Below are 14,334 nucleotides of genomic sequence, written 5' to 3'. Positions count from 1 at the left end.
TGTTGCTTTCCCTGTCTCATTAATTTTTGTTGAAAATGAATTCTTTTAGATAATATGTTGTGAGAACTCTAGATACTGGTACATATTCTCTCTTATTTTTGTTTATTTATTTAGTTTTCTGGATGAACTATTTCAGTAAATTCTATTATCCCCATAGTAGGCAGCCTCTCATATTCCTCAGTGTACAGCCTTAGGCAGGTGCACTGTCACCCAGAGAAGATGGGGTTTCAGCAGGTGTCTCATTGACTATCTCTTTCCTTAATCTGTTATGCTTCTGCCTCCAATAATTCCAACTGATTGCTATACTCTTTGGTACAATATCTTGAGGCATAAATTGCACCACAGTCTCATCCAGTTAAATTCAGTCCCTTTTCTGGTAATCTGAGTCGAGTCTTTGAGAATTGTTCTAACGCTAGAGACCGGCTGTTTCTTTTTGTTGGTTCTATTAAGACTTCTGGCTACTTTTTGGTTTGGCTTATTACTCTTTATGAGCAACTGGTCTTCTCTATTGCTTAGAACAAAATTCTACATTGATTTTTGAACTTTCTCACACTGTTTCAAAAAAATCAGTTCTCTTTGGAAGACCTGAAAAGTTTTGTATTTATAGCTTGCCTTTCCTCCCTCCCAAGCAAAATTTCTATGCCAGTGCTCCAGAATTGGTGGTGAGAAGAGTCGTCCATTTCTTTTGGAGAGGCATGCCTCCTTTACAAACTGAGTACTGAGCAGGAGTAGTAGCCTATGAGCTTCTTAGCTTTTCTCTCTCAGTGTTAAACCTCTCCCCTAATAGAGAGGTGGACTGAAGGCAATCAGAGACTAGTATTCTTCCCTTGCCCTGCCTGGGGCAAAGATTCCATTTCACAGGAGACTAGGAGTGAAGAGGAAGGGAGTTCCAGACCTCTAAGCAAGAACATTGCTTGAACTATAGCTTCTAGAACATGAGCTAGTAGGATGGGAAATGATGACAATCTACCTCTCTTGGAGATACACAGTAGCCCTAAACTGAAGCTGAGGATAGAGAGGGATTTGACTTTTGGCTGTACCCACCTTGAACACTAATTCTGTCATGCTGATTTGGGGTGAAGGACGGAGTAGGTTGAAACTCAGAAGCCACAGTTCCTCACTGCTCTTACCAATATTTAGTAGATTTTTCTGGAGTGTTTCTCCACTTGCTGTGGGTCCTTCGGACAATTTCCAGTGACTCAAAAGGGTTAGTTTTGTGAAATAATTTTTAGCATTTGTGGTTGTTTTGCTGGAGGAATATCCATGAAGTTCTTCATGCTGCAATTCTGTAAGCTGCAGTCAGATTCTGTCTAAGCCTGTCTTAACCAAGGTTCAGATTAAGTATTCAGAAACATGCACAGCATTACTAAATAGTCTATGAAGAACTTCCATACTGTGTCTACCAATTACATCTCACTTAGGCACTTTCCATTTTCAAGGCAACTGCCTTACAAAAGTTCTATAATCACTTCTTGCCAAAAGTATTTCACTAACTTCCTCACTAGCCTTCCATCTTAATTTTATTCCCCAACCCAATCTATCCCTCCTGCTACTAGAGTGAATAATTTGAAATTTCCTTTATCTACATTGAATATCTTTCCACCTTTTGCAGACGAAACTCCAAACTACTTAGCTGGGTACACAGGTCCTCCAATAGCTGGCCCAAACTTCCTAGCTTCATATTTTGACATTTTCCCAACATGTTTTACATTCTAAAGGTAGAAAAGACCTAGCCTTACTTTGATGACCTGAACCTTTCAAACTTCTGTGTGGTACTCATCCTATTCCTTTACATTTTCTGACTTGTTAATTTATTACTCCTATTTATTTATCAAAGGCCTGATCAAATAATATCCATCTTATTCCAAGAATCTATCAAAGTGTGGCCAGGGACAGTGGTATACACCTGTAATCCCAGTGGCTCAGGAAGCTAAGGCAGGAGGAGTGCAAGTTCAAAGCCAGCCTCAGCAAAAGCAAAGTGCTAAGCGACTCAGTGAGATCCTGTTTCTAAATAAAATACAACATAGGGCTGGGGATGTGGCTCAGTGGTTGAGTGCCCCTGAATTCAATCCCAGGTACACCTCCCCCCAAAACAAGAATCTATCAAAGTTAGCTGATTGTGTTGAAAATCAAATGTTCAACCAGGAATCAAAAAAACATTTGCTAAATGAATGAATATATCTCTTATAAGCCTTTTTAGTATATTTCTGTTTTCATTCTGAGCTCAAAATGAAAAACCACCAAAGATAGTTATCACTGTTCATTTTCCAAAAAACAAAACAAAAAATAACTCCAGCATTAGTACTAAAATAATACTAGAGCTGGGATGGAAGCACACACTTGTAATCATAGCTACTTGGGAGGCTGAGGCAGAAGGATCACAAATTCAAAGCCAGCCTCAGCAATTTAGTGAGGCCCTAAGCAACTTAGTGAGACCCTGTCTCAAAATAAAGAATAAAAAGTGCTGGAGATGTAGCTCAGTGGTATAGTGCCGCTGGGTTAAATCCCCAGCACCAAATGAACAAATAAATGAATGAATAAATAAATAAATAGAAATTATAGCTGCCATTCAATTTAAAGATATAAAACCTAAAAGTATATTTCATATTTATTCCAGAAAAAAAATTTCCCTCCAAAAAGAGAGAGTATTTGGTTCATAATTTTGACAAAAGGTTAATCAGGTTCTGGGATATGTGTTCTAGAGGAAAAAAAGGGTTGATCATGAAATATTTGTTACTGCAAGAAACAGAGAAAAGTACTCTGAGGGAATGCCTACCTTGGATGGACTTAGTATTAGAAAGTTCTGTAAACAGATAGGAGGAAATACCCAAAAAGTGGCATTTCTAGGGTTATAGCTTAGTGCTTGCTTAGCAGGTGTGGGGGCTCTTAGTTCCATCCTGAGTGCCACACACACAAATATATGGTGAGAAGTATATTGCCTGACTCAATAACATCTGTCGAATGTCTCACAAGTCAAGTAGCTAAATCTAATAACAAAATCACTGGAAAAGAGTGTATAATTCAATAAAAAATGGATTCTGATTGCTAAGGTAATTCTGTAAATATAAAGCAGATACATGTATTTTATAACATTCATAAAGAGTACATAGGTGTCTCAATTTATATTCATACAAACTGCAGGCTAATCTGTGTACAATATGAGAACAAGAAATAAACCCTAGCCCTTCCTTCCCATATCCTGGTATCTAAGAATTAATAAATAATAAAAGTACCTATCTAAAGAATATCTACCTCAAACTTCTTGGTTCTCATTTTAAAAGATATTAATTAGTACCCCAGACTTGTTATATCTCAACCTACTGAAATATTAACTAGACCTCAAATAATCTGTATAAAATTTGCAAACTGTCATTTGTTTCCAATGTGCGTTTTTGAGCAATGTCAATAGCTATGTTATTTTCTGGTCAATACATCTTGAAAAGCCAAGGGTGCCAGAGCAAGTGCTCCAAGCTCAGGGACTTACAGTACTTCTCTCCTTGTACTGACCTGAGGCAGTCATTTGTGCTAAGAAGAGCAGGTATACAGAGGTAGCATCCAACTGCAGGTGTCCCCACTGGTCATCACCCACTACAGTAGCACAGGTTTTGGTATTGTATTTGGCATGAAGACTGTCCTTAGTACTCTGGCTATACTTGAAGGACTCTACTTTATCCACCTGAAATAAAGGAAAAACAGTAAAAGGATATTTTAAAAAATGAACCTGTATGCCACACTTCTGTAATACTCTAACAAACATCATTGTACACTGTCTTCAAGTCATTACAAATATTTAAAATACACTGTTACTTCTTCTTCCATAATTGGGGAAGTCTGTAATTGCTATTTTTCAATTTAGGCAATTTAATTAGAAAACAATGACAAACAGTCAAAACCCTCTATTTCCTGTTCACTGCCTCTCAGTCTTCAGATGGCCACTTTGTCACATTGTAGATATAAAATGAGATTCAGAATGTTCTGAGTAAGAACAACTTAGTAAAAGATAACTCAGAGTTACACATTTGTTCCTGAAAATGAGGTTGTAGTTTTGAGGGAAATTAGGACAAGGGGACATGTTTTGAAGCAATAATGAAAAGAACTGGTGAGGGAAGGAGTGACAGGTATGACAGAAGGCTGAAACTAGAGATCAGAAGGGAAACATGGGGGTCAGGAAGGTAGTTTAATGGTAGAGTATTTTACTAGCATACATGAGACCCTGGCTTCAATTTCCAACACACAATCCTCCCCATGCACACAACAAGTTCAGATGGGAAACACTGGACAAGGGACAGCTAAAAGAATTTAGTTCTTGAAACTTGGATTTGAATATTTATGCCTCTGACATATGAGAGTACTTATTACACCTTAAATATGGTTTGTGAAATCAGAGACTTTAAAACTTTTTGTTAGAGTAGAAAGTTCAAATATTTAAAGTACAAAAAAGTAGTAAAGACAGGGAAAAGGGAAAATAATAGCTGCCCAACAAACAGAGTACTGATAAGGAAGTTCAGAAGTCTGGAGTGGCTTTCTTTCTACTTTAGACTTGTGTGTCTATGAGCAGTCACTTTATCCATCTGAGTCTCCATTGACTCTTCTAATGAAACATAACATTTTTAAGATCTAAGATAAAATAATTTTTTTTTGGGTGCTGGGGATCGAACCCAGGGCCTTGTGCTTACAAGGCAAGCACTCTACCAACTGAGCTATCTCCCCAGCCCCAGATAAAATAATTTTTAAGTAAAATATTTCTGCACAAAGAAAATATCATAAATTCAAAAAAATAGTAGACTGTTCAAATATTTGCAATGCATGTGATAAAGGATTAATATCCATAATGTGCAAGAACTCCTTAGTAGGCAATCTAAAAGAAAAACAGGGAAAGCACCTAGCAGGCAAGGAATAGCAAATTTTCAATCTAAACATGAAAGGATTCTCAACTTCACTCAAAGACAGGAAATACAAATTACTGCAAGTCCAAAGTTCTTTATATCCATTCCTAAAATCTGAAACACTTTGAAAAGTTATCTCACTTAAGTTTTACATCAAAGCTCATTTGGTGGCAACACCAGGTTCAGATTGACACAGGGCTATTTTTGGACTTGATTCCACTTAATGTGAAAAGGCATGTTTCTCTACAGAGATATTTCAAAATTAAATAGTGCTATCCTGAATCCACTGGAGGCATAAGATAAATATATAGTATATATACTGCACTACCTATTTAAGATCTGAAAAATTCTCAACTCTAAAATTGATATCGCCCCAGGAGTTTCAGATGAGGGTTTTTAGGCCTATATCATCTTCTATCCAGTATTATGTAATTGCATGAATGGTAATGATGGAACACATTTTTAAAAATTCTTTGTAGAAGGAGAAGAAAAAAAAGAATGGAATGAAACATTTTAGAGGGAATCTGGTGGTGGCATTATGGATAACATTTTCTCATTGATTTTTCAAATTTTCTAAAATTAGAGTATACTATTTTTGAAGTTGAAAAAAAAGTTATATGTGTTCCCTAAGGGGTAGAGATAGTATTTCAATGTGCTTTCATTAGAGAGCAAGTTGTTAGCAACTCCATACCTGTCTGATCATGCAGTGCAGCAGTCCCCTCATCAGCTTCACTACACTCTGCAGAAATAAATGGAAACAAGACTGTTATAAACATGCCTAGATGAAAAAAAAACACTTGCTCAGCAACTGCAGTTGGTACATGACCTTTTGAGAACAAGTAACCCTATCCTGGGTTCCTATTCACATCACATGGCATTTACTTTATAGGTACACAGAAAAGCAGATTGGAGCTAAAAATGGAATCAAAAGCTACAGTTTCTGATTCCTTCAACTTAAAAAATAATAATCCATGCTTTGGAAAATTTACATAAAAATAAACCAACCAATCTAGTAGAGGATATTCCTTCCACCTGGAGGAAAAGGCAAGTCAACTAAAAAAATCATAAAGTTCTGAAGATATTCTAAAATATATCCTATGACCTAGAAAAACTTCACCAAAACATGACTTTTATAAACTAGCCAAGACTAAAGATTCCATACAAGTGTTTATCTGGACATGTTACCTAAAAACGAATGAATTGTTAATTCAGAGTAAGTGTAAAGGGGAATTGTTAGTATGACTCAACCCTTTCTCCATGAAAAAAAGTTGCAGACTCCTCTTTTGGTGGGGCAGGTGTGGCGATTGAACCCAGGGGTGCTGTACCACTGAGCTACATCCCCAGCACCTTTTTATTTTGACACTGGGTCAAACTAAGTTGCCCAGGCTGAACCTCAAACTTGTGATCTTCCTGCCACAGGTATGTGCCACTGTGCCTGTCTATGAAATCCTTGTTATCAGTATATCTCTTACTAAGACTTGACAATTTCTAAAATAGTCATTCTCCAATCATAACATCCCCAAATTCTCGTCAACAATTGTATACCACATGAAACTAGAAGGGCCCATGAGTAGCCCCATGAGTAGGTAAGAGGTTTTAGAATACAGCAATGAATAGCTTCTCCATTTCTAGAAGCTTTCTGTTTTGCAGTCTAGAAGAAATTGAACCAGGTTACTTCAGAGAATGCTGGCTCAGAGGTGACATCAGGACAACTATGAAAACTAATCTACTAGTTGGGCATGGTGGCACATGCCTGTAATCTCAGCTACTTGGGAGGCTGAGGCAGGAGGTTCCTAGGTTCAAGACCAGCCTGGGCAACTTAATAAGACCCTCTCTCAAACTAAAATAAAAAGGGTTGGGGATATAGCTCAGTGGTACAGTGCTTGCCTACCATGCACAACACCCTTGATTAAATGCCAGTACCACAGAAATAGTCTACTTAGGAGCCATGTCAATCTGTTATCCCTTCAGAACATATTAACTTCAGACGATAAGCAATAGGCATGATAAGGATAACTACCTATTAAATAATGTTCCAACTCTTCATAGAACCTTTTATTGAGGGAAAGTAAAAATTGTTTCCTTGGGGATGTCCCCTTTCTTAAGTAATTTCTGTCTATAGATTGTTCCCTCACCTTTCAGATCAAAGAGACACAAAAACAGACAAATATTCAAACAAGACAGTATCTGAAGTCATAAGACTAATGTTTATTCATGGTACTACCAAATTACTTCTTCATCTCTAATTCAATTCCTTCAATTATAAATTAGGGAAAATAATACCTAATTCACAGGACATTCTAAGAATGAAATACTGGAAATTATGCATGAGTAGGTTGTATAATGAAAAGTACTTACAGCAAATATTTGTTAGGTGTTTTTTATTAAGGGATTGTTAGAGAAGTAACAAAGACACCAACCTTGTTGGAACTGAGGGTATAATTGAGGGCACCAGTGTGATATATTAAAAAAGTAGACTAGGACCAAATCCTACAGAGATTTGCCTATAAATCCAGGGTGTTTAGACTTCATTTGTAGGGAAAAAAGAGTCACAGAAGGACTAGTGAGGATGGAAATAATATAATGTAAGTATGATTTTTCTCAACAGTATTAAATGATAAGGGTTTAGGTTAGGGTTGAAGCAGAAGGGAAAAAGAAAAAAGAGGATGGACTCTAGAGAAAATGAAAGAATCAACCATCTTTCATTTGCACATATCAACAATCAAGAGCAACAACTCAAAAATTAACCTACAGGAACTGAACAGGCACTTCACAGAAGAAATATGAATGGCTATGAAATATGTGAAAAAATGTTCAACTTCTCTAGCAATTAGAGAAATTCAAATCAAAACTATACTGAGATTTCATCTCTCTCCAGTCAGAATGGCAATTATCAAGAATACAAGTAACAATAAATGTTGGCGAGAATGTGGGGAAAAGGTTCACTTATACATTGCTGGTGGGACTGCAAATTTGTGTAACCACTCTGGAAAGCAGTATGGAGATTCTCAGAAAACTAGGAATGGAACCACCATTTGAACCAGTTATCCTACTGCTTGGTATATATCAAAAGGACTTAAAATCAGCATATTACAGGGACATACTAGTATCAATGTTTATAGCAGCTCAACTCACAATAGTTAAGCTATGGAACCAACCTACCTACTCTTCAATAACAGATGAATGGATAAAGAAAACGTGATATATATATATATATATATATATATATATATATATATATATATATATATATATATATCACGTTTTCTTTATATATATATATATATACACACACAATGGAATATTACTTGGCCATATAAAGGAATGACTTCATGACTTTTGCCAGTAAATGGATGGATCTGAACACTAAAATGATTAGTGAAACAAGTCAATCCCATAAAATTAAAGGTTGAGTGTTGTCTCTGATATGCAGATGCTAACACACAATAACAGGGGATAACAAATAGAAGTTCAGTGGATTAGACAAAGGGGAATGAAAGGAAGGGAGGGGAGATGGGAATAGGAAAGACAGTAGAATGAATTGGACATATTTTTCCTATTTTCATATATGAATACATTACCAGTGATACTCCATACCATGTAGAAGAATAGGATCCTAATTAGAATAAATTCTACTCCATGTATGTATGTCAAAATACACTCTACTGCCATGTCTATCTGAAAAGAACAAATAAAAAAAATTCACCCTACAGGCAGCACTCTTTTTTTTTTCCTTTGGTACTGAGGATTGAACTCAGGGGTACTCAAACACTGAGCCACATCCCCAGCCCTAGTTTGTATTTTATTTAGACACAGGGTCTCACTGAGTTGCTTAGTGCCTCACTTTTGCTGAGGTTGGCTTTGAATTCATGATCCTCCTACCTCAGCGTCGCAAGTCAATGGGATTACAGGCATGTGCCACTGCTCCTGGCTCAGGCAGCACGAAGAGTACTTAAAGAAAGCACTATTTTATAGAACACTAGTCCAGGAAATTCTAGAAAGACTATAAAATTCACTCCCGCCTTAGATTCAAAACACACATAAGTACATCAACGGCTCTGAGAAAATAAGGTATAATGAAACCTACTTTTTAACATAGCCCCAACCTTAGTAGTTGGCCTAGTGTTCAATGGAACATACTTTGAGAAATACTCCAAGTAATATTGCCAGGTTGATTGGCAAAATGAAGACTCTATTAAGAGAAGAAGGGATGTTTGGTGAGGTGCTGTTGCTTGGTACTTTATTCTCTTTATTTTTAGTGGGAAATGTGGGGTTTAGGACACATTGAGTTTGATGAACCTCAAGACATATAGGCAAAAATAATGAGCAAATAATTGCAAATGGGGACTTGAAATTAAAGTGAGGTCAGAGTTAAAGATGAAGATTTGGAAGTGGTTGTCATAAAGGTAATTGTTAAAGACACACACACAAAAAGAGAGAACAGAACTGAACTCGAGGCAGCGGAATAGAGACCTTTATTTATACAATTTTTATGGCTATTGACTTATCTATGTGCCAAGACCAAGGGGCATTTGTAAAAAACAAACATGTCCGCCAGGCATGGTGGCACACACCTGTAATTTCAGTGATTCCAGAGGCCAAGGCAAGAGTACCACAAATTCAAAGCCAGTCTTAACAATTTAGTAAGATCATAAGCATCTTAGTGAGACCCGTCTCGAATTAAAAAAATAAAGAAATAATGATGGCTGGGGATGTGGCTCAGTGGTTAAGAGACCCTAGATTCAATTCTCAGTACAAAAAAATAATAACAAATAACATGCAAGCCCATAATTCCATTCTCAATCTAGAATATGGAAGTGGTTTAAACCCTTGTCTTAGAATTCTCTTCAGTTCTTGATATTATTTATCAGAAAGAAAACTAGGTAAGAATTAGAAGGGAATAAATGGTTAACAATCACTAGGGAAAATCCACACTATAATAGAAAGTTGGCATTAGGTGGGAATTTAACCCGTGGATTTAGTGGATTTAATTTATGTTTATTTACTAGCCATAGTAAAGTCATTATCTTATCTATCTACATTAGATCTGCCTATGCATTAAAATTACCTGGGTGATTTTTTAAAATGATGGTATGGGCTCTACTTTCGGAGTTTTAAAAAATTATTACAAGGTGTAACAATTTCCAAAAAGCTTCCCAAGGAATTCCAATGTGTAGTCAAAGTTCAGAACCACTCATGTAGATCAAGGACAAATCCAACCCATAGCTGGTTTTGTGAATAAAATGTTATTAGAACATAACCATGTTCACTGTTTATATATGAATTCTGACTCGTGTTAAAATACACAGCTGAGTTGATCAGAGACACAAGTGATATATAATGCTGAAAATATTTACTATCTGCGATTCTACAGAGATGGTATAGATTAATGCTGAATCAAGTTTGAAAAAAGAAAATGAGATCTAATAATAAAATTTGTTTTGATTCATAATGTAAATTCATAGAAATTTTAGAATTCCCACAGAAACTTTTATTTTTAAAATTTGCTTCCTATTTCCATAATTTTTAAAATATTCCAAAGTTATTATTGGAGTGGTATGAAAAATATTTTTGGCTATACAAAAAGTTATGCAATATGGGCAGGGAAGTACTAGTGGATTAAATGGAGCAAATTATGTTATATCCATTTATAAATGTCACAATGAACCCCAGTATTATGTGTAATTATAGTGCACTAATAAAATATTAAAAAGTTATAGAATAGAACATTAAAATTTTAGAATGGGCAATTTAATGTTTCCCTACTTTTTCTCTCTTCCTCTGTTAAATTCTTTCTACCTGGGCCAAATAAGGATAAATGTGATTGTTCAACAGAGAGACAACACATCTCTTTTTAAAAACATTGAAAAGAATTGATGAAATTGTACCAGGCATATCATTTCAGTTCTACTCATATTAATTTCTAGCAAAACAAAACAATAAAGAAATAATATACTGCAATCGACATAGCAAATATTCAGAGTAGGATATAAGATTTGAGGTGGGGTGATTTGCAGGTGATTTTTTTTTACATTCTCCTGTTTTCCAATTTTCTACAATAGTATTAATTCTTTAAAGGTCATAGATATATTGATCTGTACCTCCTGGGTAGAGCACAAACTAACTTTTGAGGGGAGTGGACCTATGTACTCTGAATAATGGCTTAAAGAAATGACAAATGCCTACTGTTGCTGAGGACAACAGTGAGACTTTTCTCATTGCCAAGAACTGCAATTCCATGATATATTGTTGCTCTTAAAGAGCAAATATCAATATTCTGATTTATAGATGAAAACTAGAGCTCAGATTGCCTAACTCTGAAGGAGACCTTGGTAAAAAATGGTTAGTGTAGAGAGTCTCACATATCTTACCACAGACAGTAGAAGACCTCAACATTAAAAGTTTCCTGTAGCTCAGATTTTTTTTTTTTTTGGTCATTCAAAAGGATGCACTTCCCTAAGAATATAAATGGTTCTATAAAGAAAGCTAATTTACTGAGAGGAAGTACCTTGAAAGTTGGCATAAAAGTGTTTACTGGCTCTGACCTCATTTTGCCCCTGGATGGGGGTGGGGGAGTTAACAGGCCACAGCTATAAAAATCAACAAATAGTCTATTTGTGTTTAGTATCTGTGTCAGATACACTCATACAAATACCATTAATACTTTTCAAAAATGAAATAAAATAGTAGATATCTGCCCCCAAACATTCTTCTTAATGATAATAAAATGGTGGCGACTGCAAAATACATTTACTTAGAAAGAAGATTATTAATTTTAAGATCCCAGGATAGGATTTTCCATGGGAATGGAACAGACTGTGCCCTCTTCCCCTGAATCAACAAGTGTCAAGTTTCCACTGCCAAGAAACCATTCAGTACAATACAGGAAAACTTTTTGGAATGTAATTTCAAGAAAATGAAGAAAGGGCTACATTTTCTTCAATCCTTGCTCTCCCCACCCCAACCATATTCAGCTCTGGATGGCTTTGTGTTTTTGTTTCCAGTACCTGCTCCAGTTCATATGCCTTTGCCTTATCCTCATCTCGGTCTGCATTCTTCCGATAGGCCAGGCCCAAACCCCACACAGCCAAGATGCTATATACATTATCTCGGACCCAGGCATCTCTCTGATCATAGCTGGCTGGAAGCAAGCCAGTCACTGGATTCTGCAAGACCAAGAAAAAGAGGACAGGCATATTTAGGGAACAAAATTAGGGAATAAGTTATTGGGCATTTTTGTCTTTCTTCTACTTCTCCACTCAAGTTTTATAAACTCTTCTGACCAATTACAGACAAATGCTTTCTCTCCCCACCACATCTTTACTGAGTTATAATTAACAATAAAAATTGTGTATATTTATGGTGTACAATATGATGATTTGATATTTGTATTCATGTATTACCACAATCAAGTCAATTACCACATTCATCACCTCACATAGTTATTTTTCTTTGGTGTAAGAAAGATTTCTTCTTAAGAATACTTAAGATTTACTCTCTTAGCAAATTTCAAGTATAAAGTATTAATAACTCCAGTTATCATGCTGCTGTTCATTTGCTCCCCAGAACATCATTATCTTGTAATGGAAAGTTTGCACTATTTCCGAATGCTATCTTGAGTACAGGGAAAGAACCGGCTGAAGACTTACAAGTCTGAAATGTGCTAATTGTTAAAATTATTAAATAATATTAATAATTTTATTAAGAGCATCATTAAATGCATTATTAAAGGGCATTATTATTAAAAGTTAACTTCCCAGTTTGAAAGAATTAACTATCACCAACAAAAATACAGTAGTAAAGGAATAGAAAAAAATACAATTAAAAGTATGCATATACACAAACTGCCTTGACCTTCACAATACTCTAGTCTTAAAATGGCTAAATGTTCCCTACCTCTTTTCTGAGGTGGGTGGGGAGGTAGAAGGGAAGAAGGTGAGGCCTAAACCTGGGATACGGGGCGTCAATAAACAAGCTTCAACACATCTTCCAACTCTACCTACTTCTGGATCCCAGCTATGGATTTGGGGTGCTGGGCTTCGAAATCATCACGGGGCTGGGGCAGATGGGGTCCTGGCTATGGGTGCTTGACTCTAGGTCTGTTGCAGGCCCAACACCTACCTTTCCTTAAGGGTCCTTTCTGGCCTTCCCACTTAGGGGCCAGGAGAACCTGTTACAGATACACACACATGCACACACACACGAAGGTTCACCCAGGGTCTCTGTCCGGTCTATTGCATTCCACATCCTCGGCTATTCCAGGTGTCACCCCTACACCTACCTGATGGCACAGGATGGTCTGATGCACCAGCCGGGCATAGCCGTCCAGTCGGACCCCAGAGTTACTCCGGCTCCTCATCGCACCACGTTTCCAATCCCCTCAGAAAAATGGCTGGGGTGCCGCTGACCACTAGGGAAAGAGGCTCCAACGCAGGTGCACCCTCGCTGTGGGAAGCACGAGTGCCAGGCCCGGCAGAGTCTTCCCACCGCTCCGGCCTGGGCCCGGCCGGTCCGGTGTAGCACTCCTGGCTCCGGCGGCCTCCGGAGCCCACCACACGCCAAAGCCAGTCAAACCTCCGTGATCTACAGCACTGCCACAACTTCCCCGTAGACGCTCGCTACCACCCTAGCCCCGTGTGGCCTCCGTGCGCGGCTCTGGCATCCTCCACCCAATTCCTGGAGACCTAGGCAGCCCAGAGGCTCCAGCGCGGTCACAGACAGCAGGTCGCTGGCCGCGGCGCCGCCTCCACCTTGCTGGAGACGCGAACAGGAGGCGGGGCGGGCGCAGCGGGTCCTGGCAGCTGCGCGCTGCAGCCCCAGGACTCGGCCGCCTGCCCCGCGGCGGAGAATGTGTCATCGTAGGCAATGTGCTCTCTGAGGTTTATTTTCGAAACACTACAAGTGACTATTTAAATTTTCCACACTTGCGGTGCACACAGGACGTTGAGGAGGCTGTCTTTTCTTTCTTCTGCAGGATAGGTCTAGGAACTTCAAAACTGAAAGACACGTTTGTGCTCAAGGTCTAAACAATTGGATTTCCGGGTCTTTAGCGTATCTTAGATTTTAACCAAAAGTTCAGACTAAACTCCGCCCTCCAACTGAAACCAAACAAGAAAGAACTCCCTTGGATACTTTATTTCTTAAAAACAAGGAGTCCGCAGGTTTGGCAAAGGAGGCGTCAGTGGTGTACTTGGAAGAAGCGAATGTCACAGGCAGGGAACCAGACTGGGAATGAGCAGTGCTGGAGGGCGGCCTTGGCAGGACCGGGCTGGAGATCATATAACTGCTTTGGATGGCCCTCCTGCGCACGTAGGTCACAAGGTTGAGGAAACAAAGACTCAGCTGAAAATAAAGGGGGGAGGGAGAGGCTGGGAAAGAAGCCTGAAGGTAACGCAGATCACTGTCTTAAGGAGAAACCGTTCGCAGCCGATAGGGGAGCAGGGGCCCC

General features: G+C 38.1%; 1 protein-coding gene across 3 annotated transcripts in view; it reads right to left on the bottom strand.

Moving 5' to 3' along the window:
- Positions 1-13,660, bottom strand: part of PHKA1 (phosphorylase kinase regulatory subunit alpha 1) — a 103,295-nt gene extending 89,635 nt beyond the window's left edge. For all 3 annotated transcript variants that reach the window (XM_079123711.1, XM_079123712.1, XM_079123713.1), the window contains exons 1-4: positions 13,168-13,660; positions 11,894-12,052; positions 5,578-5,625; positions 3,508-3,676 (exon numbers count right to left, since the gene is read on the bottom strand). In XM_079123711.1, coding sequence (XP_078979837.1) covers positions 3,508-3,676; positions 5,578-5,625; positions 11,894-12,052; positions 13,168-13,245 — 454 coding nt within the window. In that variant the 5' untranslated portion in view covers positions 13,246-13,660. The remainder of the gene's footprint in view (positions 1-3,507; positions 3,677-5,577; positions 5,626-11,893; positions 12,053-13,167) is intronic.
- Between the last annotated feature and the right edge of the window lie 674 nt (positions 13,661-14,334).

This window comes from Sciurus vulgaris (genome assembly GCF_902686455.1).
Source record: "Sciurus vulgaris genome assembly, chromosome: X".
NCBI lineage: Eukaryota > Metazoa > Chordata > Mammalia > Rodentia > Sciuridae > Sciurus > Sciurus vulgaris.
The sequence above is the reverse complement of the archived record's forward strand: the minus strand, read 5'-3'. Positions and strand labels throughout refer to the sequence as shown.